The sequence below is a fragment of the Choloepus didactylus genome, chromosome 20, assembly GCF_015220235.1.
Source record: "Choloepus didactylus isolate mChoDid1 chromosome 20, mChoDid1.pri, whole genome shotgun sequence".
In the NCBI taxonomy this organism is placed as follows: Eukaryota; Metazoa; Chordata; class Mammalia; order Pilosa; family Megalonychidae; genus Choloepus; species Choloepus didactylus.
This window is the reverse complement of record NC_051326.1, coordinates 17,630,670-17,652,904: the sequence shown is the minus strand read 5'-3', so window position 1 is coordinate 17,652,904 and position 22,235 is coordinate 17,630,670. Positions and strand designations below refer to the sequence as shown.

Below are 22,235 nucleotides of genomic sequence, written 5' to 3'. Positions count from 1 at the left end.
ATGAAGGATTGAACCCATGCTCCCTCCCAAAATATACATACACACATACAACAGTAAAAAGAGCCTTTTTAATTACATAAAAAAACTCACAAGGACAAAGACAAAAACAATGACAATATTTCAGAAACTGGAAAATTTATGGACAATTAGTATCTTACTTAGGAGGCTAGAGAGTTGATATCTAAACCAAAGTTAACATCCAGAAGTAACTGACTCCTTCTGCTTTACAGCCCCAGAAAGGGCCTGGAATTGAAGGGATCAGGACCTCTGAAAACAAGGCCATAGAAAACAGGAAGATCAGTTAAAAAATCTAAGAAGTAACTAGATCCTCTGGTCAATTCTTACACTTCATGAAGCTTGGTGACTGTCCCTCCCCTACCACTGGCACAGGACCTGGGGTTCCCTCTCTGAAGAAACATTAGATGTCATCAAGGATGGGGTACTCTACTCTTAAATTTTTGAACAGCCTACATATTTTTGGTGGTTTTGATTGTGTACTCCAGTTTGGACATGTTCTTGTTCTTAGTCCACATTCTTGTAGGTGTGAACCAATTATAAATTGGATCTCTTTAATATGTTATTTCAGTTAAGGTGTGGCAAAACTGTATCAGATTGGGTTTTAATCTGGATTACTGGCGTCCTTTATAAGCAGAGTGACATTCAGACCTAGAGCAAGCAAGACACAGGAAGAAGCTGGAACCCAGTGTAACCTGGAGAAGAAAGAAGACATTGCCATGTGCATTGCCATGTGACAGAAAAGCCAGGAACCAGTACAGTGCAGTCAACCAAGAAGGCAGGATAAGATGCTCCAAGGCGCCTTTCCACCATGGAATCTCTGAACAACTAGCAAAAACTGAAAGAGCCATGTTCCTCAGAACCCTGGAAAACATTTCAGAGTTGCAGCAAAAGGGCAAATGCCAAATAAAGAAAATGCAGCTTAAAAAATGCTAGAAGATCATGATGCCCTTGCTGGCCTCTCCCCCACCTCTCTCTGGCACAGTGTGGAGCCAGTCTGTGCTCCTGTTGTGAGACCCTGTCCCTGTTCCATAGGGAGCAGAGTAAACCCCATGCATATACTGCAGTGCCTTTATGTCAGTGCCAATCTTTTGGGTGGCAGCCTGGAACACTAAACCAGGAGCTCCTCTCTGGCTTGCCTTCCCAGAACTTGCATGGCAGGCAGAAGCAGCTTGCAGACAGCTTTAGCAGCATAAGAAACAATTAAGTCAAAGCAGCCTAGGGCAAAGGATTACCTGCTTTAGGTCATACCATAGAGCACTCATGAGGGGGAGAAAGTCTATTCCATAGGGAATAGAGGGGGCACTGGAAATCCTGTAAATGAGGGAATACTCAAGGCCACAAGCAACATAAGCTCAGGACAAGACACAGGATCATCGGTGATGGAGAGGACCTTGCACTTCACACATGACATGGGCTGATCTTCTTGATAGGGTAGCTAAACTCTGAAGGAGAGCACCAGCCAATGCAGAACCAATTTGCAAAGACTGTAAAAGCTATTTGTTGCATTGCTTTCTTTTGCTTTTGTTGCCTCCTAGCACTCAAGGAAGTCACTGTCATATCACAATCTGGATTCCAACTTAAGAAACAGACAGCTCAGGGACTAAATTCCATAGTTAACACTTTAAAATATAAAAATGTTCACTGTGGAACAAAAGATTACAAGAATTACAAGACAAAGAAAGAAACTAGAAAATTTTCCTGTTCCTTTCCATCCAAAGGAACAAGATAAAAATCCAGAAACAATGAATGAAGACAACTAGAGTTTGGATATACCAGACAAAGAAATTCTGAAAATGATCCTCAATATGCTCAAAGAGATAAAGGAAAATGCAGAGAAATAGCCAAAGGATATCTATCGGGAAAACAATGAATGGACAATATGAGAATCTCCATAAAGACACAGAAATTTTAAAAAGAACCAAACAGAAATACTGAAGTTGAAGACCACAATAACTGAAATGAAAAATTCCTTAGAGGGTTCACAGAAGATTGGACTTGCAAAAGAAAGAATCAGTGAACTTGAAGACAAGAAAATTGAAATGATTCAGGATGAGGAGCAGAAAGAAAAAAAAATGACAAAAAGTGAACAGAGCCTAAGAGACCTGTGGGACACCATCAAGCATATCAATATATGCCTTATGGGAGTGCCGGAAGGAGAAGAAAGAAAGTAGCAAAAGGAATATTCAAATAAATGATGGCAGAAAACATCCTTATAAGGAAAGACATGAATATGCACATTAAAGAAACCAAATAAACCTCAAACAGGAAAAAGTCAAAGAGAACCACACCTAGACACATAAAGCCAAACCGCTGAATGCCAAGGACAAGGAGAGATTTCTAAAAAGTACAAGAGAAAATCAATGTATTACGTACAAGGGAGTCCTAATAAGATTGTCAATTCCTCATATGAAACCATGGAGGCAAGAAGGCAATGAGAAAAAATATTTAAAGTGCTAAAAGAAAACAATTGCAAATCAAGAATTTTACATCCATCTAGACTTTCTTTCAAAATTGAGGGTGAGGTGACATCATCAACATGGTGATGTAAGATATCCCCTGAAAAAACCTCCTGAGAAATTCAGCAAATAAAAGGACAAATCCTACTTGCTTAGAACTCTGGAGGATGGTAGAGACTAGAGGACTCCACAAATACTGAATCAAAGAAAGAGAAAAATATCAGGTAGGAAACTTCTGTCCGAGACCCACCAGTCTTCTTCCTTACCCCACGCAGCTTGGGAGTTACTCAGAGGCAGTGGCCTAGATCCCTCTCTCCCACCAAGGACACAGACTTTAAAGTCACTTGCAGCAATGAGTTAGAATTGACATATATCCATGCACAGGTACCCAAGTCCACAGAGACTCAGGGCAGAACACAAGCACAGGGGTACAGCATACCAAAGGTCCCCAGGGAGAGAGGAGAAGAAAAAAAGACAGACAGCAGTTGAATGGTGGCTGCCAAGTGGTGTACTCACTCAATCTGGTTACTGTCAGCTGACCATCAGAACACAAAAGGAAGTTTTCTGGACTCACCCACCTTTTTGGATTGACCCTATTTGCCCCTGAGGGCAGAATTACCCTAACGGGGAAGAAACAAGATGCAGAAAGCCTCAAAGAGGAAAAAGGCGGGAGCGGTTTTAAGCTGAACTGCTGTAAGATAGGAGGGTCCCAGAACTGAAAAGTGCAAAGAAAATGAGGCACTGAGTGAGGGAGAGAATTCAAACAAGTCATAGGCGCTTGGGAGAAAATTCTGCACAGAAACAAACAGATCAGGATACCCAGATCAGGATACCCAGAGAAAGAAGAGAGGAAAGGACGCTTTCTCCTGGAGGTGAAACAATTACACAAGAAACTCAATCTAAAAAATTGTACCACATATGCAGGAAGAATCAGATGGAGAAGAACTGAGAAAATCTGATCAGTTAAACTCAGGCGATTCTAAAGTTCCAGAATAAGTTGGACCAAGTGTCAAAGAAGAGCTTTAACACAAAGCCAATCAACAATACAATCCTAGACAAGAAGGAGAAACTGACCTTCAGAGTTACCTCATGAAAATAATCAGAAGCCTAGACATCAGGAAAAAATGACAGGCCATACTAAGAAACAGGAATATATGGCTCAGTCATGAGAAAAAAGTTAAAACACAGAATTTGGAACAACTAATCAAATATGTTAAACACATCTCCTAAGTCAATTCAAGGAAAGGAAGGAAAATATGGCTAAAGATACAAAGGATATTAAGAAGACAATCTGTGAGCACAAAGAAGAATTTGAAGTAAAAAAGAAACATAACAGAACTTACGGGAATGAAAGGCACATTGGTAGAGATTAAAAATACACTAGAGGTATATAACAGCACATTTGAACAGACAGAAGAAAGAATCAGCAAACTAGAAGACAGGACAATTGAAATCATACAGTCAGAAGAACAGATAGAGAAAAGAATAGGAAAAAAAAAAGCAGTGTCTCAGGTATTTGAGTGACAGCATGAAGCACACAAACTATGCATCATGGTGTCCCAGAAGGAGAAGAGAAGGGAAAAGGGGCAGAAACAATATTTGAGGAGATAATGGCTGAAAATATCCACACTCTTATGAAAGACATAAAGGTACATGTCCAAGAAGAGCAATGTACTCCAAACAGAATAAATCTTAATAGACCTAACTCTGAGATACTTACTAATCAGACTGTCAAATATCAAAGATAAAGAGAGAATTCTGAAAGCAGCAAAAGAAAAGTGATTTGTCACACACAAGGGATCCTTAATAAGACCAAGTGCCAATTTCTCATCTGAAACCATGAAGGCAACAAGGCAGTGGGAGGATATATTTAAGGTATTGAAAGAGAAAACTTGCCAGCCCAAAATTTTATATTTGGCAAAACTGTCCTTCAAAAATGAGGCAAAGTGTAAGATATTCACAGATAAACAGAAACCGGGAGAGTTTTGTCAACAAAACACCTGCCCTACAAGAATTACTAAAGGGAGTTCTGCAGGTTGAAAGAGAAAGACAGGAGAGAGTGGCTAGGAGTAGTGTAAATAAATGAAGATTATCAGTAAGGGCAACTAAAAGGTTAAATGTAAAACCCAGTAGTACCTTATCCTCAATATACAACTCTACTCTTTAATTCCTATAAGAGTCAGAATATAATTGAGCAAGAAAAAGGCATATTTCCTGATAATGGACACACAACATATAAAGTGGTAAAGGGGGACAAAAGCAACATAAACAGGGGAAATGGGGATATGAGAGCAGAGAACACTTATGCTACAGAACCTAAATTAGTATCTTTTCAAATTAGTAGATTATAGATGTAAGTTGTACAGTATAAACCCCAGAGCAACCACAAAGAATTTTAAAAATAAACACAGAGAGAAATGAGAAAGGGATAGTCAGATATAACACAAAAGATCAACTATACAGAAAAGAAGTTACAATAAAGGAAAAGAGAGACCATAAAGATATATAAAAACCAAAGGACAAAATGGCTGAAGTATTATCTTTACAGTAATAATGCTGAATGTTAGTGAATTAAACTCCTTAATCAAAAGACACAGGTTGGCAGAACGGATTTAAAAAAAAAAAGCATGATCCAATGATATGTTCTTTTTTTTTAAATTTTTTTAAATTCCGTTTTATTGAGATATATTTGATATGTTCTATATATGAGACTCATCTTAGCCACAAAGACACAAATAGGTTGAAAGTGAAAGGTTGGAAAAAGATATTCCATGCAAATAGTAACCTATACTATTAGTATAGTAGCTATACTAATATCAGACAAAATAGACTTTAAATGTAAACTCTTATAAGAGACAAAGAAGGACACTATATATTAATAATAGGGCAATCCACAAAGAAGAAATAGCAATCATAAATATTTATGCACCTAACCACGATGCCCCAAAATAATATGAAGCAAATGTTGGCAAAACTGAAGGGAGAAATAGACCTCTCTACAATAATAGTTGGAGACTTCAATACACCACTCTTATCGATAGATAGAACAGAGGATCAATAAGAAAACTGAGAACATGAATAGTATGATAAATGAACTAGACCTAATAGACATTACTTTCAAAGGATTATAAGAAGATACTATGAACAACTATACACCAACAAATTAGATAACCCAGATGAAATGGACAAATACCTAGAAACACACAAAGTACCTACACTAACTCAGATAAAACAGAAGACCTCAGCAGACCAATAACAAGTAAGGAGATTGAATTGGTAATCAAAAACCTCTCAACAGAGAAAAGCCCAGGACCAGATGGCTTCCCTGGTGAAGTTGCCAATCATTCCAAGAAAAATTTTATATCATCCTGCTCAAACTATTCCAAAACGTTGAAGAGGAAGGAACACATCCTAAATCATTATATGAGGCCAACAGCACCCTAATACCAAATTCAATTAAAAATGCCACAAAAAAATTAAATTATGGACCAAGAACCGTTGCAAATATAGATGCAAAACTTCAACAAAATACTAGGAAACTGAACACTACAGCATATTAAAATAATTATATACCATGATACAGTTGGATTTATCCCATGTATGAAAGGGTGGTTCAACATAAAAAAATCAATCAATGTAATACACCACATTAACAGAATGAAGGAACAACAACAACAAATGCATTCATCACAGTTGGTGCAGAAAGGGCATATAACAAAATTCAGCACCCCTTCTTGATAAAAACAGTCTGAAAACTTGGAATAGAAGGAAACTTCCTCAACCTGATAACGATATATATATGAAAAACCCACAGTGAACATCTTACTCAATGGTGAAAGAATGAAAATTTTCCCTCTAAGATCAGAAACAAGACAAAGATGCCCTCTGTCACCACTTTCATTCAACATTAGACTGGAAGTGCTAGCCAGAGTAGTAAGTCAAGAAAAATAAATAAAAGGCATCCAAATTGGAATGGAAGAAGAAAAACTTTCCCTATTTGCAAATTTTGTAGATGACAGGATCCTATACAGAGAAAATCCTGAAAAATCCACACCAAAGGTAGTAGACTTAATAAAGGAATTTAGCAAAGTGGCAGGGTTCAAGATCAACAAGCAAAAATTAGTTATGTTTCTGTACACTAGTACTGAACAATCTGAATAGGAAATCAAGAAAACATTCCCATTATAGTAGAAACTAAAAGAATCAAATATCCAGGAATAAATTTAACTAAGGATATAAAGGACCTATACATGATAAACTGAAAATTTTGCTAAAAGAAACCAAAGAAGACCTAAATAAATGGAAGACATTCCATGTTCATGAATAGAAAGACTACATTTTGTTATGATGTCAGTTTTACCCGAAGAAATTATAGATTCAATGCAATCCCAATCAAAATTCCAACAGCCTTCTTTGCAGAAATGGAAAAGCCAATCATCATATTTACATGGAAGAGTAAAGGGCCCAAACAGTGAAAACCATCTTGTAAAAGAACAAAGTTGGGGACTGATACTTCCCAACTTTAAAACTTATTTTACAGTGCTACAGAAATCAGAAAATCATAAAAGAATATATATTGTATGATCTCATAGATATGAAATAATTAGAATTAGTAAATTCATAGAGTCAGAAACTAGAATACAAGTTACCAGTGTAATTATAATATTGTTTTATAAACTGTAACAAAGGTCCCATGCTAATGCAAAATGTTAATAATAGGGAAAGCTGTGTGGAGGGAGGGATACTGGGATCTCTGCATGATTTTTCTGTAAATCTACAATGTCTCTATTTTTTAAGTTTTTAATAAATAAATTATTAAAAAGCCAAGGAACAAGTTTCGCCACCAGCCAGCCCCAGAACACACAGCCTTGAGGAGAAAGCATTGGCTTGCTGATCCCTTTATTTTGAACTTCTTCTAGCCTCAAAACTGTGAGCCAGTAAGTTCCTGTTATTTAAGCCAACCCATTATGGTATTTGCTTTAGCAGTTGGAAAACTAAAACATGACTTTAAGGATATATGGCCCCCTTCTTCTCTGCTTCAAGAACTCCTGGCAGGAGATTAGAGAATTCCTCTTTGTAGGAACTGACCAGTGAAGACAAAAACTACTGTGCTTGTTTGAAACTGTTATGGGCCCCAGGAAAGCCATGATCTTTTAATCCAATCTTCTGGGAGCAGACTTATTGTGGGTGGGATCCTTTGGTTAGATTATTTCCATGATGATGTGACCCCGCCCATTCAAAGTGGGTCTTTATTAATTTACTGGAGTCCTTTGAGAGAGCTCACAGAGAGGGAGTGCAGAGCAGCTGAGAGAGACATTTTGGAGAGAGGCTAACATATATAATCCAGAATTTGTCCCTGGGGGAAGCTAAGAGCTGACAAAGACCCAGACACTTGGAGATGCAGACAGAAGGACGCTCAGAGATGCAGGCATAAAGATGTTTGACTATGCTAAGCTAAGAGATGAAGCCCAGACTTTGCCCTGGAGAAGCTAAGAGAGGGCCCCGAGATGCTTAGAGAGAAAAACCCTGGGAGAATAAAAAAGGATACACAGGAACTGAGAGAGAGAAGCTAAAAGAGACAGAAGCCCAGAGACATTTTGGAGAAAGCCATTTTGAAACCAGAACCCAGGAGCAAAGGACACGCAGGCACCAGCCATCTGCCTTCTGAGCTGTCAGAGGTGTTCTGGATGCCATGAGCCTTTCTTCAGTGAAGGTATCCTCTTGTTGATGCCTTAGTTTGGACACTTTTATGGCCTTAGAACTGTAGATTTGTGAGCTAATAAATCCCCTTTTTAAAGTCAATCCTTTTCTGGTATTTGCATAATGGCAGCTCTGCTAAACCGGAACAACTACAGATACTGATACTTGAGGATGCCCAGTAAGGTGGGCTGAATAATGGCCTCTCAAAGATATCAGCTCCTACTCCCTGGAACTGCAAATGTTACCTTATAAGGAAAAGGGGTCTTTGTAGATGTGAGTATATTGAGCATCATGACAAAGGAAGATTAGCATGGTGGCCCTAAATCCAATCACAAGCATCCTATAAGGGAAGCAAAGGGAGATTTCACACACCGAAGACAAGGAGGCAACATCACCACAGGGGTAGAGACCACAGTGACGTGGCCACAGTCAAAGGATGCTGGCGGCCACCCCAGGCTGGAGAAGCGAGGAAGGGGCTCTCCGCTAGAGCCTCTGCAGGGATGCTGCCCGCTGCCTCCTTGACTTCAGCTCATTGCAGCTGGTTTCAGTCTTCAGTCCTCAAGAATTGTGAGAGAAAACACTTCTGTTGTTTGAAGCCAACGTGGTTTCTGGTAATTTGTTACAGTAGCTGCACTGCCTCACCTACATTGAATCAGTTTTTCAGGGTTCCTGTCTCGAAATTGAACAAACAGCCAAGAATCACCAAATGGTTGAGAAAACAGTCTAATTTAAAGAAAACAAACATACAAAAAGGAACTTGGAGGCAGAAAAATACAGAGAAACTTAAGAAAATTTGTAAAAACTATAATGTCCCCAGGAAGATAAATTATTGGAACCATAAATCAAAGACCAAAAGTTATTTAAAACTTTTTTTTTCTGGAAAAAAAATGCAGGCTCTTAGAGATAAAAATATGATCCAGCCCTCAAGGAGTCCCCACTTCTCCTCATATAACAACTTCCTGCCAAAGAGCAAACTATGGAAGGGGGAGAAGAGAGCCTTGCCCTGGGGAAGCCTGCTAGACCCTACCTCAGCCAGGTGATGCAGGCCAGCATCAAGCGACAGGCCACCTTGACAGCAGGTGCCCTCGATATCTGTGCTGAGCGGCACTTTCCTCTGCCATTTTCCTCCCTAACCCCATAGTCCCCGTCTAACCATGAGAACATCACACAAATCCAACTGAGGGACATTCTACAAAACACCTGACCAATATTCCTCATAACAAGGACATCAAAACCAAGAAAGTCTGAAAAACTGGCACAGTCTAGAGGAGCCTAAAGAGACATGACAATTAAATTAACATGGGATTCTGGATGGGGTCCTGGGGCAGAAAAAGGAAATCAGGGGAAAACTAAGGAAATCTGAATAAAGTATGGATTTAATTAATAATAACTAAATAACTAAAAAAAAACTAAATAATAACTAAATCATAACAAAATATTGGTTCATTAATTGTAACAAATGTTAACAAATGCTAAAATTAGGGGCAACTGAGTGCACAGTATAGGGGAATTATCTGTATAATCTTCACAATTTTTCTGTAAACCTAAAACTGCTGTAAAAATAAAAGTTTTTTTTTTTAAAGTATGATAGAAATATAAAAGCCAACATAAAGGTTGGAGGATTAACTCTTCTAGAAAATAAGGCAACTATAATAAAGAGATCGGATATAGGAAAGAAAAGATAAGAAAAGTGAGAGAGTTAGACCAATAAATCCAATTAGTTGACAAGGAGGAGTCCCAGAAAGGAAGAACAGAGGAAATGAAGGGAATAAAATTATCAAAAAAATAATTCAAGAAGCTTTCCCAGAATGGAAGGAGATAAATTTTCAGAATGAAAGCATCCACAAAGCGCAAAGCACCATGGATAAAAAGAGCCACACAAGAGCACATCAAGGAATTTCAGATCCATGGTGACAAAGGAAAAATTCTGCAAGCTTCCAGGGAGAAAAATAAAATTAACTAATTAATAGTAAAATTGACCATGGATATAAGATAAGGAATCCAACTGGCATCGAATTTCTCAACAGCAACACACACACACACACACACACACAAACACAAACACACAAAAACACGCAAGAAGACAATGGAAGAATGTCCTCAAAATTCTGAAAGCCTTGCATTGAGATAATGTCTTAAGATGGTGCAACCACAGTAAACAGAGCCCCCTCTCTGACCTGTGGTGGATAATGTGAGCCAGAAGCCTCGGTTGGTTGAAGTCCTGAGCTTTGGCTTAACCTAACTATGGTCCATGGATCGGCCGCATCGGCATCACCTAGAAACTCATTAAAAATGTAAATGTCCCTCAAATGGGGGACGGAAAAATAAACTGTGGTTTATTCATATTGTGGAAAACTGTGATAAAAGAATTCACTAAATCTACATACATCAACATGGATGCATCTCAAAACCGATGTATTTAGTGGAAGAAACAAGTTGCAAAAAGGAAATATAAGATAGGATATAATTTATATATAAACTACAATACAAAAAATCTATAGTCTAGATTCTTTATTATTTGTGCTTTCACCCATTGTAAAAAAAAATGCAAAAATATACATGGGAATTGATACATTCTAACTTCAGAAGAGGGGATGGAGGGAGGATGAAGTAATGGAAGGCAAGGCTTACCTCTATCTATTTTATTTCTTCAAAAAGAGAGGTACAACTGACACAAATAAGGCAAAATATTAACATCTAGATACATAGCTATCTTATATATTGCCATCTTTAGTTTTTTTGGGGGGGGGGCATTTTGTGAGCCATTTACTTCTTGGGTTTCTTTACTTCTTAAATTTTAAATTGTTTCATAATTAAAACAGTTAAAGAAACAAAGTACATAATTTCAGATATGAATAAGTGCTAGAAAGGTAAAAAAGTAGAGTGAGGGGATAAAGAGTGTGTGTTGCGGGGAAGGGCTGTCTTAGGAAAGATGGTCAGGAAGGCTCCTTGGAGGAGGCAACGTGTCAACACATGAATTACAGAAAGAGCAAACCAGGTACAGATCTGGGAGAAAGGCTTTGCAGGCAGAGAGAGGGTTGAGCGGAAAAGGCCAGAAGGAGGAAGAAGAAGGTTAGATTGTTTGAGAATGGGCTGGGGCTGAGTGAGCCAAGAGGTGCATGCGGATGCGATGGAAGAGGAGGGCAGTAACAGAAAGTGTAGGGCCTTGGAACCTGGGTTACAGAATGCACAAAGGGACAGTAGTGGAGGGCTGTAAGCAGGCGTGTGACATCATCTTTGTTTTTGAAAGATCCCTCCAGCTGCCACTAAAAGTGGGCTAGAGGGGGCAGCTGAAAATGGGAAACTAGTTAGGAACTGCACATTTGTAGGTGACAAACGAGAGGGGCTTGGCTTCATGGTAGCAGTGGCAGTAGTGAAAAGTGGTCCACTTCAAGATCTACCCTGAACGTAGCCTTGCTGAAGGACAAATGTGGGCAAATGCAGAACCAAGGACAGCCCCATGCTTGTGGCTTCAGTAAGTGGATGAACAGCGGTGCCTCTGAGCTGGGAAAGAAGAGGGGGACGAGGCTTGTGTGCGGAGAGGGTTCTGTTTGGACATACTAACTTTGATTTGCCTCTTGGCAGGCAAATGGAGATGCTGAGTAAGTATTTGGTACGTGAGTCTGAAACAGGGGAACTGTAAGAGAGCACCGCATCAGCTAACTGGACATCTGAGTGTAATACAGGAATTCTGGGCTCCCATTTTTTCTGAGAGTACCCCTCCCCCACACCTGGAGGCAATCTTCCACCTTCAAGTTATGAATAAAGGAAAATAAAATGTAGCATTAAAAACACTGATAAGTACAGTTAGCACAATTGGTGTTTTAAAAACCTTTTCATTCAATTGTTATCCTCACTGATTCAAATATTAAAAATAGCAGTTTAATCAGCAACTACTTTTGCTATTTCTGTAATTTCAGGCAGAACAAACCCAGTACTGAGAGAAACAAGATGGAGTTTTTAAAAATATTCATTTTTATTTAATTTTGTATGCTTTGGTACAAAGCCTTGGACCTCATTGTTCCTATTTAGGACAGGATTATAGGTCATTAAAGAACCATCTGGCATACAAAATTACTATGGGATTACTAGATAAAATAAAAATGGCCAGATATACAATGAAAAATTGCAATGTTTGGGACATACTTATCTAAAAAATCATTGTTGTTTTATATGAAATTAAAATTTAATTGGGTATCCTGTATTTTTATCTGCTAAATCTGACAATCCTACTTACCTAAAATTATCAAAGTTCTATGATCAACACTACTTCTTGCTTCCTTGAACTGAAAACCAAGAAAATTAACATCTATTTGCAGTCTACATACTAGTTCCCTCAACACATACTATGACCTGTCTGTATGTTTATCTATTTTTCTATCTATCTTTCTAGACAGACATAAAATATATAGCTGGGATTCTTTAGTCCTTGATGTGTTTCTTGGAGGCAGGAAGGTCACCAAAGAGAGAAACATCTATGCCAGGCCATTGGTAGGGAGAGGATATCTGTGCCAAGCAATTTATAGGTAGTGGAATCAAGAGAGCTAATAACGTATTCCAATCTGTCTTAAATAAGTTGCATAAAATCCTCTGCTTTATCCTTCACACTTGAAAAATGTGGAAAATATCTTTGTTTAATCCTCCTCACAAGAGTCTTTGGAATTTCACCAAGATGATGCCCAATGGAAGCCCTTAGTGTTCCTTAGAAGATGGGGAAGTTATAGTTCTCTACAATTTTTGTGGTAGTATTTATTAACATGAGAAAACCATGATTTTCTGGCTTTCTCTGTCAAAAATCTAATCATAAATTAAGGATTTAACATAAAGTTCTAATCAAAATATCAAAGGAGTTGATTTTGGAACATAACAATACTCTAAAATTCATTTAAAGCAGATAAAAAATGAGAAAAAAATACATTTAAAAAAACAGAACCAAAGGAAAACATGTACTACCAGATATTAAAACATAAATGCATGAAAAGTGAAACAGAACAGTATGATGCGAGAAGCAGACAAATAAATAGATGAAACAGAGAAGACAGAAACAGACCTGTTTTTATCACAAGTCAATAGGTAAGGGGAAAATCACTTTATGAATAGTGTCAGAAGTGCAGTTGTTTGGAAAAACATTCAGTTTAGATCCCGACCTCATGCTATATACCAAATTAAATTCCACCTGGGTCGGAGAAGAGAGAAAGAAAAAACACACAACCAGAAGAAAATAGCAAGTAATCATCTAATCTTTGGTGAAGGGAAGATTCCATCTTCTATAAAATAGATTGAAGAAATCGCAAAATGAAGAAAATCAATAGATTTAGCTATCTTAAAGGTTTTTTATGCTAAAAATAGAATTAAAAAACTAACAGAAGTGTTTGAATTTATGAAAAAGATTAGTATCTCTGATATATAGTGTCTACAAATCAAAAAGAAATTGATACTGAAACAATATAAAAATGGGCAAAAGATATGAAGATAATTCATAGGGAAAAATGAATCAAATTAATAAACATTTGGGAAAAATTCAAATTTGCTGATTATTAAGTCAAACAATTTAAGGTATTCTATCATTTTTTTGCCTTAAAATCAGCAAAAGTTCCCTTTTATTAATAAGAATACACATGTTGGGGAGAGTGCCTGCAGCCCTTTTGTACAGTGCTAGCAATACACGTTTAGAGTGACAGATTTAGAAATCAAATTGATAATGTGCACCAAGAATCTAGTGGAATCTAATAATCTCACTAGAATTATCCTACTTTTTACTAGATGACCCTAATCCAGTATTCAGAGAATTATCGTAAGGAAATTGCCTTTTAAAAATGCACGATGTTCATCACACTATGTTAAACATTTCTAAAAATGAAAACAATAAGGAAGTGTTAAGGAAAATTATGGCATGACCTTTCAATGGAATGTTTTGCAACTATTTCAAATTCTATTTATAGAAAGTTTGTATTAACATGGAAAATGTTCATGCTATAATGGAATGTGAAAAAAATAATCAAGGTCCAAAATCACATATTGAATATAACTGAAATTATGTAACAAAAAATAATCAAAGCACAGAAACGTGACTGGAACAAAAACTACATGTTAACAGTTACGTTTCATGGAGCATTCCATGTGGTACTATCTCAATCTTTCAGCTTTTCTGTATTTTAAAAGTTCTCTATTGTAGGAACGTATAATGAGAAATACACTGAAATTTTAAAACATCTCGAGTGTGGTATGTGTGCAGCAGGTGTATATGTGTGTGTGTATATATAACATCAGTATCTTCTTCCACCCTGTGCCCAGGTCCTTTGGAGTGTTGCTGTGGGAAATATTTTCCCTTGGGTATATGCCGTACCCCAGCAAAAGCAACCAGGAAGTTCTGGAGTTCGTCACCAGCGGCGGACGGATGGACCCACCTAAGAACTGCCCTGGGCCTGTGTATGACTCTTCTATGAACATTTCTACTGGTCACTAAGCAGAGTTTTCTCAAAAACTATCCACAGCCACATATGCTTCTTTATTTTAGAATGAAGGGGCAGATGGCTGACCGCAATTAGTATTCCCCAAAATGGGAATATGTGTTCCTGTGACTTTAATGAGATGGGCAAGCCCATGCCGTGCTAGAAAAGGGCTCCACTTGTCGGGCTGGAGGCTGGGACTCAGCGGGCCTCCACTCCTCAAGGAGTCCCAGTCCCACACCCCACCTCATGTGCCAAAGAGCATATGCCCGCGTCTCCTTTAAACACTGCCACTCCCTGGGTTTTCTGCTGGCCTGACATTCCTCACCCCCTTCCCCCAAGCAAGGCTGATGGGAAGTATAATTAGAATATTCTGCCCCAGAAGCGGCTCTAGTTCCCGAATGGAACGAGAGGCGTCCTAGAGGGCGCAGTCCCAGGCTGTCTGTTAACGCGCTGGGATCCTCTAACAGCTGGACACTTGGCCGCTAGTCCTCGACCCAGCAGCAGAGGGCAGCACCTGCCAGCCACGGAGGACCTAGATGAGGCGCCACCTGGCCCCAATTAGAAACCTGCTGGGGAAAAAAGATATTTTTCATCCTTGTGTTCATCCTGACTTTAAAGCATGTGTTTATTCTTCCTTTAGGTACCGGATAATGACTCAGTGCTGGCAACATCAGCCGGAAGACAGGCCCAACTTTGCCATAATTTTGGAGAGGATCGAATACTGCACCCAGGTATAAACATACTTTTACCCTTGACCAGCATTTACTCTATATGGAAAAATCTTAATGATGATAAATACCAAAATATGAAATAAAAATTAAACATTATATTATTTATGATCTCAAGAATGGATATTAATTATCTATAAAGTGAAATGCTTGGTATCTTAGTTTGCCTGATTTATAAAATAAATACTGGTAACTGCCACTTTCTCCATCAGCAGGTGACACAGCACCAGACACTTCATAATAGCAGAGTGAGAATCAGTTCAAATACAGTATTAACTAAGTCCTACCAGGTACCTATTGTTTTACTAGACAAAACTGGACCTTCAGAGAGGTATGGAACACAACTGCTCTTAAACAGTTTACAGCCTGGCTGGAGAAACTGTGTAAAATAATTCACAATATACAGTTGTTAAATTATGTTACAGGGATTGAGGGAAGCTTCAAGGTAATCTGCAAAAGTTTTATCATTAATAGCAGTTGCATAGCATTTATAAGACACAAATTGCTTTTCATGTGCATAATCTCATTTTGTCTCTTTGAGGTAACTATGATATCCCCATTTTTCAGACAAGAAGTGGAGGCTTAGGTTATCCAAGCCACATGGTTTTCTAGCAATCCCTTGGATTCCCATGCAGATCTGTCTCCCATTTCCCTCTGTAATGACTATAAACTTTCGTTTCTCTCCCCCATTTTCAAGAAACCAATACGCATCCTAGCTCATCAAGAAAATAGAGGCTGGCAGGAGAGACTCCCTCAATTTCCTCCCGTTCTCTGATGGAACCTTGATCTGCACCCATTCTCAGCACCTTCCCTCTGGGTCAGCAGGAGTGGCATCCCCTCCCTACTAGAGGCTGACCCATCAACCTCCATCACCCACTGCCCCCTCAGGGACTCTGATCCTTCACATATCTACTCTCTTCATGGAATCTGTTTCATTTGGCTCTCAATCTGGCAGAATATCTCATTCTGGAGAATATTTTAGAAGAGATAAATCTCTACCTCTCCAAATTTCCCCATCTTAATTGCAACAAAAGATGCACACATTTTCAAACTAAAGTAGTTTTCTAGCCTCGCTATACCAACCTCACAAGTACTTTCAACTCCAGTGTAAGTGAACTGGCATTTATATACATGGACATCATTTATCAAGTTATTTGGGGTTCTTTCAGAGAACTTTATGTTCAATGACATTTTAGGTTGTTATGTCATAATAACAGAATACTCCCACTTAAAGGCATATACTTTAGAGTAATTTTTCTCCAAAGTATTTACCACTTCTGTTAAAAGCAGGTGGTTTTATACAAGCATATTTGTTACTGCTTGCTAGAGTTACCATTATGCAAAATACCAGAAATGGTTTGGCTTTTATAAAGGGGATTTATTAGGTTACAAATTTACAGTCCAAAGGCCATACAAGTGTCCACACTAAGGCATCAACAGGGGATACCTTCACTGAAGAAAGGCTGATGGTGTCCGGAACACTTCTGTCATCTGGGAAGGCACGTGGCTGGCGTCTGCTGGTCCTTTGCTCCCGGGTTGTGTTTCAAAATGGCTTTCCCCAAAATGTCCCCGGGCTTCTGTCTTCGCTCCTCTCTGTCAGCTCCTGTGCATACTTGCTTATTCTCCCAGGGCATTTCTCTCTAAGAATCTGGGGGTCCTCTCAGCTTCTCTGTGGCAAACTCTGGGCTTCATCTCCCAGCTTAACATCTCCAAACATCTTTCTGTCTGCATCTCCAAGCATCTCCAAGCATCAGCAAGCATCTGTGTCGGCTCTTGAGTTCTCAAGTACTCCAGTGAACCAATCAAGACCCACCCTGAGTGGGCGGGGTCCACACCTCCATGGAAATAATTTAATCAAAGGTATCACCCACAGTTGGGTGAGTCAATCTCCATGGAAACACTCAATCAGGAGGTTCCACCCAACAAGATTGGGTTAACAGATCATGACTTTCGTGGAGAACATAATATATCCAAACAGCACAATATTTTAAATGACTCGCTATGAAAGTTAATCATAAACAGGGAGGGGAATAAAGAATTAAAATCAGAAGGAAGTTATTTTATTCTTCAAATGCTTTGTTCATGAATACTGGGCCCCTGTGTGCTGTTAAACTTAAGAAATGGAGGTCTTCTCCCAATTTGCATAAATTTCTCCCAGCGTAAGTTTTCTTCCACAAAATTTCCTTAAACCTCTATGATTGCTTCTGCTTTCTACTTTACAATCTATTACTGTAAAAATGATCTAACACAAAATTGTTTTTCTAATTGTCTTTATTCATAGCATTTCAGTATTTCCTGGGCTCCAGAAAGGGCTGCTGTATTGTGATATCCATCTGTGCAATGATGTAATGATATAGTATTTTATAAAGATATGCTCAAATATATATCAAATATATTATGTATCTATATAAAATATCAAGTATTTTATAAAGATATGATCAAAATGGGAGGTGGCTCGGGGACAAACACACTAAGGCCCTGTAAGCAGGCTCGGTGTGTGTCTCTCTCTTTCCTCTCTCCTCCCCGCCCCCCACACACTTGGAACCTCACACAAATTTTTCTTTTCAGTCAGAATGAATTTAGTGGGAATGGAATAATAAAAAGCAAAAACTAATTTCTAAGTTTTTAAGAAGTCTGTTAATCTGCATGGTTTGGTCGCAGGATCGCGTCCTCCGCCAAGCCCTGCCCGACCCCGTCCGCGGCCCGAAGGGGCGGGCGCACAGCTCCATTTCAGTGCATCCCCTGAGTTCTTCATGGGAACGGATGATTTCACGTTCATCTCCCCAGTGCCTAGAAACTGGTGTCCTCTCAATAAACACGGGATTCCTCACCTGTAACACGTTTGGACGGATTACCTCTGAGTTACCTTCGGGAGCCAACGGGTTTTGTCCGAGAGTCGAGTTTAACCCATGCGTGTCTCCCTGCAGGACCCGGATGTGATCCACACCGCCCTGCCTGTGGAGTACGGCCCCCTGCTGGAGGAAGAGGAGAAGGTGCCCATGAGGCCCGAGGACCCCGAGAGAGCGCCACCGCTCCTGGTCTCTCCTCAGCAAGGCAAGCGGGAGGAGGCGCGCGCCCCGGCCGCCCCCGCGCCGCTGCCCGCCGCCGCCTCGGACAAGGCCGGGAAGAAGCCCCCGGCGGCGGCGGAGCGCTCGGCGCGCGGCCCCGGGGGGCCCGCCTTGGAAGGCGGCCACGTCAACCTGGCTTTCTCCCAGGCCCACCCGCCGCCGGAGCTGCGCAGAGCCCAGGGATCCAGGAACAAACCGACCAGCCTGTGGAACCCGACCTACGGCTCGTGGTTCACGGAGAAACCCGCCAAAAAGAACAGTCCTCTGGCAAAGAAGGAGCCTCCCGAGAGGGGCCGCGCGGGGCGCGAGGGGAGCTGTACTGTCCCCCCCGGCGCCTCCCTGCTCCTGGAACCGTCCTCGCTGACCGCCAGCATGAAGGGGGTGCCTCTGTTCAGGCTGCGCCACTTCCCCTGTGGAAACGTCAACTACGGCTACCAGCAGCAGGGCCTACCTTTGGAGGCCGCCGCCGCGCCCGGAACGGGCCATTACGACGCCGCCCTGCTGAAAACCAAGCGCAGCGGGAGCCAGCCCGGGCCCTGAGCCGCGCCCGCCGAGCAGCCGGGGCGCCGTGCCCCCAACCAAACGTCACCTTTCATTTTGTGCCAACTTGTTTTGAAGTGCCACATTAAAAAAAAAAAGCTGTATTTTCAAAATGCTTTAGAAAAGTTTTGAGCATGGGTTCATTCTCTTCTTTCGAAAGAAGAAAATATACAAACGAGGGACAAGCCTAAGGCCCAGATTCGGCCGCATCCGGTTTTTATGCATGGTTGTTGTACACTTCCTAATGCTTCCTTTAAAATGTGTGTGCTCTGCTCCAGCGTAGTCAGAATTAGCTGCTGTGTGTGTCCTAGTTGGGGTCACAGGAGTTTCCCTATCTTGTTGATGTGGACATGAACCATATGAGGGGAGTGGGAATAAGAATAAAGGATTCTTTGTACTGATTCAGCATGGGGAGAGATTTTCTTCATTTGGGAAAGAAAAATCATGGACAACTGAAACTTCACCTTGATGCTTTCAATTGTGGCGATTCATCCGACGATTGTAAAATCGTAATGAATAGTTTGGGTAGTATAGAGAAAATGTGTAGATATCCATCTAAAGGAAATGCAGGCATTCCGAGAGCTTTGTGTATAAAATGCCAGTACGCGTCCAGAGAGTCAAACATCCTGTTAATATACCTCATGCCTTAAGAATACCCTCCTACTAAAAGCGTGAAACTGAGTGTGAGGTTTCCTACTGATTCAAAACTAAAGATTTAAATTAGGAAGTACTTACTTACATGAAGCATAGAAACATACCCATTTATGGGCATAAGTGTCAGTATGTTTTAGGCCAAAATCTTCTAATAGTTTCAGTTATGAAACCTGCCAAATTGAAGTGTTTCTACTTGTAGCGAATGACCAGGTCATCGGAATAGAAGGCCCTCCGATGACCTTGAGAAGAATTTCTAATGCAGTATCTTTCCTTCCAATGTTTACCCTGGTTTTCTTGCCCTTAATTGAGTGATCTAGTATACATGGGAACACAGATTGGCTGAAATATACAGAGCATAAATTGTGTGGCTATCAAATGCAAATTAAAGCAAAGAATTTTTCCTCTGTGTAGCAATGAACAAAGGAATTAAACACTTGGAGTGTTGAGGTTGACTTGTAACTGCAGGAGTCCTGAACTTGGTTTGCACAGATGAAATTTATTTCCATGAAACTGACTTGGGAATCTGTTAAATTTTACAAATGTACTAATTCAATAATGCTTTGCTTTTTGTTATCAATGAGTTTCCACTTCATTCTTTTTTTCTGCTTTTCCTCCATTCCCATGCCCCATTTTCTTTCCTGGTAGTAGCTGTGCCAAAGAATCACTTTGGAAGGAAAACATTTTGTAGTCCTTACTAGGCACTGCGAAATTCTCAAGCAAAAGGATTTGATTCCCTGTCCTGTGTATGTATATGTGTATGTACATACACATACATATATACACATATACACACACACACACACACATACCGTCTTCTAGTTTTAAATAGGTCAAAATTTTATCTAAATCAAAAGCATCACTTTGAATGTGGGAAAGCCATTATGTCCCAAGCCAACACTGGACAACTGTTTGTTTCCTGTAATGCAGTCCCCTTTCCCGGAGTTGCTCATTGTGTACATCTGTAGAAACATTAATACCCTGGGGACCACTTTCTTTACCTGCTTAACTGCCAAAAATATTTTCATCAAACACACATGAAGATGAAATATCAATGAACTCACCTCTAAATAACTATACCAGTGAAGTTTTGCTTCATGCCAAGCTCATAAGTAAATAGTATAATTACATAAACATTTATCTATGTCACTAACCACCTGAAGGAGAGCAAGAATTGCACTTTGAGAAACACTCTCCTAAAGGATAATGACAGAGAAGCTGTCAAAAACTGAGAAAAACAAATTCATTTTATATTTGTCACACCAGTAACCAATTAAACAGAGAGAGTGCTACGTGGTTAGCTAACTCTTTACTGTTATTAATGACAAAAAGAAAAAAAAAACCTTAACCCTTTCTATTCTTAAAAGCTATAAATCCATTACATTTTCAGGTTGTGCCTTACTACCATGGAGATTGATTTGTTGATTTATCCTAATCGTCTGTATTAATATCAATTTTCATGTAAATGATAGTCAAATCTTAAAAGCCTGTATATGTGGATAAGGAAATAAACAACTCCACATGGAGATATGATGACCTCAAGATGTTTCATTTACTTCAGTGTAACCCCTAGGTGTGACATGATTCTGAACACTGCCCACGCAAATGTCACTTCAGCCAGATGACCACAGCACTTCCTATGGACACTGTGGACTTCAGTATTTTATTACCTACAGCTCGAACAGGCACTATGAAAGTTTGCAGAAGCTATGGTAATGAAATCATAATATATAATGTTATAATTTATATCCCATGTCTATCAAGCTGTTCCTTAAGAGTTTTCAAACCATTCTTTTGGGAAATTGGTATTTGTGAAGAATGGCCCGTTTGTTAACATGTGGCATCTCAAAAACAGAGTCAATCAAGACAGTGGGACTAAATCTGTGCTTCAAAAAGAGTATGATCTTCTTAGTTGAAAAACCAGAACCCTTCCATCATTTAGGCTCTTAGTACTGGCCCTGTGGGATCTGATTTGTCTGTACCTCAGTGTCTCCAGTCACAAAATGTGGGTAACACTTCCCTTCCCCCCTGCACCTCAGAGAGACTACAGAACATGTGTCAGCTCTAGCGTTTCCTCTTAAACCTTTTAAATTGTCACGTGACTTGGGTTTTGGTGTGGAAAGACTTGAAAAGAGTAGATCTGTGCATGCCCTAGATCTGCCACTCTCTGTCAGTGGTGGCTCCTACGCCCACCCACGCCCAGCCCCCTTCAGTCTTCCATTTGGGCCTATTTTACCTCATCTGTCAATTTTTAATGACAATAGTAGGAACTCTACCAGGTCCATGACCTCTTCAGCTCAAAATAGGGGAATTAAGACTATCACACTTAAAACTAGGTTCTAAATTTTAAAAATAGGTACCACAGAAATGGAAGTATCTAATCCATCTGAATCATTCTTTTGGTCATTTTTTGCCTCTCCATATAGTACCTGGAAAACGCTGTAGTTGTAACATTACATAATTGTAGGTTATATTTATTCTGTAAAAATGTGGGGCCTTTATATCCAAATTCACAGGTCATACCACTAAGAAATTCTAAGTGATCAGCTTATTTTAATAAATTTTCTCCAATAATGGCTGGATTAGAATTCATTTAAGTTTTGTAGACCTAAAACAAGATGC

The 22,235-nt window shown here is 39.6% G+C and overlaps 1 protein-coding gene across 1 annotated transcript in view; it reads left to right on the top strand.

Annotated features, from left to right (window-relative positions):
- ALK (ALK receptor tyrosine kinase) overlaps positions 1-21,155 on the top strand; it is a 725,024-nt gene extending 703,869 nt beyond the window's left edge. Inside the window, exons 27-29 of the mRNA XM_037813067.1 lie at positions 14,469-14,603; positions 15,267-15,357; positions 18,282-21,155. Of these exons, the coding sequence (XP_037668995.1) occupies positions 14,469-14,603; positions 15,267-15,357; positions 18,282-18,962 (907 nt within the window). The 3' untranslated portion in view covers positions 18,963-21,155. The remainder of the gene's footprint in view (positions 1-14,468; positions 14,604-15,266; positions 15,358-18,281) is intronic.
- Positions 21,156-22,235: the final 1,080 nt, after the last annotated feature.